This window comes from Drosophila innubila, assembly GCF_004354385.1.
Source record: "Drosophila innubila isolate TH190305 chromosome 2L unlocalized genomic scaffold, UK_Dinn_1.0 4_B_2L, whole genome shotgun sequence".
In the NCBI taxonomy this organism is placed as follows: Eukaryota; Metazoa; Arthropoda; class Insecta; order Diptera; family Drosophilidae; genus Drosophila; species Drosophila innubila.
Window position 1 is genome coordinate 5,301,660 of NW_022995372.1, and position 4,170 is coordinate 5,305,829.

Below are 4,170 nucleotides of genomic sequence, written 5' to 3' on the forward strand. Positions count from 1 at the left end.
GTTTTTTACCTTATATTTGACAATTATAATTTTTTAAATTGGTGCAAACCCGCAACAAATTATCTTCCAAAGCTCAAATTTATTAAAAAGCGCAATTTATACAAGAGATGGCGCTAAAAGAATGTGCAGTTGTACAATTAATTTTACTAAGCACTTATTTATAAAAATAAAAATCAATGTATTAAGATGTGTTATTATTAATTACGCAACTGTATTTAGTTCAAATTTATTTAAAACCACAATTTATACAAAAGATGGCTCTAAGAGAAAGTGCAGTTGTACAATTAATTTTACTAAGCCCTTATTTATAAAAATAATAATAAATGTATTAAAATGTGTGATAATCGATTACGCAACTGTATTTATATTTTCTTAAAAAGCTGGAATTTTTGTTGAATTACTCTAAGTTTTTCAATTTTGTAGATATGCTTATTATAATAATAATTATTATTAATTATTGAGGGCTCGTGCAATTAAGCAGATTATACTGTAAGTAATAGTAAGTAATCTAAGAGGCTTTGATAAAGGATTTATATGTTTTTTTTAATGTTTAATATAGTATTATCTTTGTGGTGATTATCGGTCTGCAATTTATATGATTTCTATGAAAAAATCTCGCAAACTCTTTTTTTTTTTGGAAAGTATTCGAAGCGACATAATTTTTCAAAAAAATATACAACATATTTGTATTTATTGCTTATTCGTGACATTCTGTGAAATTATATACATATTTGCTCAGGGAACTGACGTTATTAAAGCAATCCCAATCCCAAGCCGCCAGGTCGTCTGTTTCCATTTCCATTGCCATTGCTATTGCCGCCGCCTAGTCCAAGCTTTCCACCCACGTTGCCCAGTCCCAGTTGTCCTCCCACGCCGCCCAGCGTCTGTCCCAGGCCACCGCCCAGCTGTCCCAACAGACTTCCGAAGGCGGCGCAGCTCGTCGAGCTTAGCGGTGACAACGAGGCGCCCAACACGGACAATTCACAGAACCGAAAATCACTGGCCGCCTCCAGTTGGGTGTTAATCTTGATGAAGGGCGTGCCGCCTCCCGTAACGCTCTGAAAGAGCTTGGAGCTTATAGAGTTGCCATCCTTGCCCGTCTCCTGCTGCCTGGCGAATTGGATGAGCATATCGATGAGATTCCTGCGCACCTGCAGATCATCGGAGCTGGTGAGACGTGTCTCTGGCAGAGGATTACCAAAAATATCATTCGCATCGAACATATAACCCAATTCATCACCATGGGCCACCGTCTCAGGCTTATCGTGTGCCTGCTCCGAGACAATGGGCAGACCACTTAGGAAATTGATACCCTTCGATTGGCTGCCATTGTACTCAAAGCTGTACATGTAGGCAGGTGCCAGTTTGGACCACACTTGGGTTGTCAGCACAGCGGGCAGATTGAACAGCACATCGGTGGTGGACTCCACCACCTTGGCCAGCACTTGATCCACATTCAATGTCTCCGGCACCTTCCACAACTCCTGCAACGTGGGCGTCAGTATACTCGTCAATCCCGGCAACACGGGCTTGGCAATATTGCCAGTCAACTGATCGATGCGCAGGAATCCCGTCAACTGATGCAGTGCATCATTTAATGAGCCCAGGAACTTCTCGGCGGAGCCAAAGACCTTGTTCAATGTATCCACCGACACCGAGTTTGCCGTCTCATGTTTTGTCACGCCTGTCAGCAAGGGTATTCCCGTAAAGTTTCCACTGCGCAGCTGCTGCTCCGGCTCGCCAATGATCAAACTGGGCAATGCTCTTCTATCATCCTCTGATTCGACATGCGGCTGGAAGCCAACGCTGCCAGTGAGTCCTTTGACCAGAGCACGTCCTGCCAAACGCTCCGTTTGCACCTTGTCATCGTTCTTGATGATATCCATGGCGGATTTCTAAGGGAAAAAAACAGAATTACTAAAAGGTTTCTAGAAGGTAAAGAAGTATGTAGTTACACCATTAAATTAAAAATTATAAATTTAAGTGATGGAATGCAATTATTGCTTTCAATTTGTGAACAGAATCCAGGAGCTTAATTTTTGATTCTTTTACATACAAATAATGGGAAAAAATGAAAATAAAAAAATTAAAGATTTCTAGTAATTCCCAAGTGTTTAAGTTAAAAGTAGATAAAATTATAAGAAAATCGTCAATTAAACATTTTAACAACTATTTTATTATTGCAATTAACTAAACTATAGCAACATTTTATTGCATAGTTTTAATTTTCTAATCACTGTTTATAAAAATGTGTGGAAAATCAAAACGACTCAGAGTCTACTAATTACTTATAAAAAGAAAAGAATAGGCGAGTTTCCAATTAGGTTCCATAGGGTGCATATTATAAGTCATAAAAATAATCGTTAAAAATGCATTATCATTACAAACACATTATCTTTAAAGACGATACATTAAGCAATAAAAAAAAATAATTTATTAAACAACTTGAATTTTCTAAGTTCTTTTTCTAGAAAATTCTTTAAAAAAAAAAGCATTTTCCCATTTTATACCCTGTAAATGAAGATGAAACTCCCAATAGACATATTTCTATAAAAATAATAAAGTAATGCAAATTTGTATCATGCATAAGTTGCAAATTATATTAAATGTAATGATATAAAAAAAAGGAATTTTAAATTTTTTTTTAGAAATTGCATTGTGCAAAGCGATTTCTTAATATCAATGCCTTACGTGTAGTTTGCAAAAAGTAAAGGTGTGTATATTTAAAAATTTTAATCACCTTTTATAGGTTTTAAAATATTTCGTAACTTGAAATTTATCGCAGATTTGTAGTATCCATAATGGAAACCAAGTGGCTTTAATTAACAAGATTCTAGTGTATTACTCACCCCTCGCAGGCAGCCCACAATTTCCAGTTCATTGCCCGTGGGACAACCATTGATCTTGGCCACCTCCTGGACACTCTGCACGGGCTCCTTATCGGTGGCATACTGAGATAAAGCAGTGCCCGACATGGCCACCACACCATGAACCTCGCCAGCACTACGGGCTGCACGGGACATGGACAAGTACATGGCACTGGCCGCTCCTGAGCCATGTCCGATGGCCTGAACCTGTTTGGGATTGCCGCCAAAGTTGGCGATGTAGTCGGTGACCCAACGCAGGGCCGCGGACAGATCGAACATGGCCAGATTGCCATCGAATTCCTTTGTGCCATCGCCCATGATGCCCAGCGAGCCGAGACGGTACTGTGGTGCGACCACAATAGCGCCCTGTTGTGCCATGGGCGTGGCATCGTATTGCGCAGCGGAACCATAACGAAAGCCACCCGGATGTATCCAGACAAACACCGGCAATCCTGTCGTCTCATCCGGCATCTGGGGCGTATACACGTTCAACAGCAAACAGTTCTCATCTCCAATGATGCGCTGCCGCTGCTGTGGATGCGGCTGAATACACGGCTGTCCATGGCGCGTTGCATTCAAATCGCCACCGAGACGACGGTAAACAGGACGCGCATAGCGCAATTGACCCACCGGCGGTTCGGCATAGTGTATGCCCAGGAAACTGTAGATGCCCGTGCTGGGATTCCGGATGCCCTCGACGCGTGCATCCCGATTGAAGAGACGTGCAAACACAACCGGATCATCCACAGGCGGCGCCTTCGAGTGTCTGCCGCCCACAATGCGCTTCACACGATGATGAGCCGAAGAGGAGGATGGAGACTCGGACTCGAGCTTTGACTGATTCAAGGTCAACACTGATGCGGTTAAGTGCAGCGCCAGCAGCAAACAAATGTTCCGCTTCGCCAGCGATCGCATTGCAATTCGCTCGATTGTCAACTTGAAACTGAGCAATTTCTCTCAATGCTCAATGCTCAAACTCAGCTCAGCTCAGCGTCGCTTCACGAGGCCGGCAACTAGTTCGGCTTGGCGATATAAACAACAACAACAACCACAACAACAAACTCGGTTGATAAAATTTTAGCATTTTTATATTCGCACACACTTTCAACCGGCAGCTGGTTTAAGACTATATTTAAAATAAAAATATATAATATACTCCAGTCACATAAGTAGATAGATGTATCACTGTACCATATAGAGTGTATCCATTCAGCATTCTAATCACGTAAAGCACAACAACAATCACAGCAACAAATACCAAATATAAGCGGGAATTCTTGTTCAACATAAACACCAAATCACT

At 41.2% G+C, this 4,170-nt stretch overlaps 1 protein-coding gene across 1 annotated transcript; it reads right to left on the reverse strand.

Annotated features, from left to right (window-relative positions):
* Nucleotides 1-656: 656 nt before the first annotated feature.
* On the reverse strand, nt 657-3,807 carry LOC117781755 (cocaine esterase). The gene is made up of 2 exons (XM_034618573.1): nt 2,850-3,807; nt 657-1,895 (listed from the first exon to the last, which is right to left on the reverse strand). Exons 1-2 carry the CDS (start codon nt 3,780-3,782, stop codon nt 753-755), a joined length of 2,076 nt encoding a protein of 691 aa, XP_034474464.1. The 5' UTR covers nt 3,783-3,807; the 3' UTR covers nt 657-752.
* Nucleotides 3,808-4,170: the final 363 nt, after the last annotated feature.

Bases quoted from the DNA above. Each gene is read 5' to 3' on its own strand.
- LOC117781755 (XM_034618573.1), bottom strand. From the start codon at position 3,782: ATGCGATCGCTGGCGAAGCGGAACATTTGTTTGCTGCTGGCGCTGCAC. The intron at 1,896-2,849 runs GTGAGTAATACA...TTTTTCCCTTAG, and splicing joins TTGTGGGCTGCCTGCGAGGG to AAATCCGCCATGGATATCAT.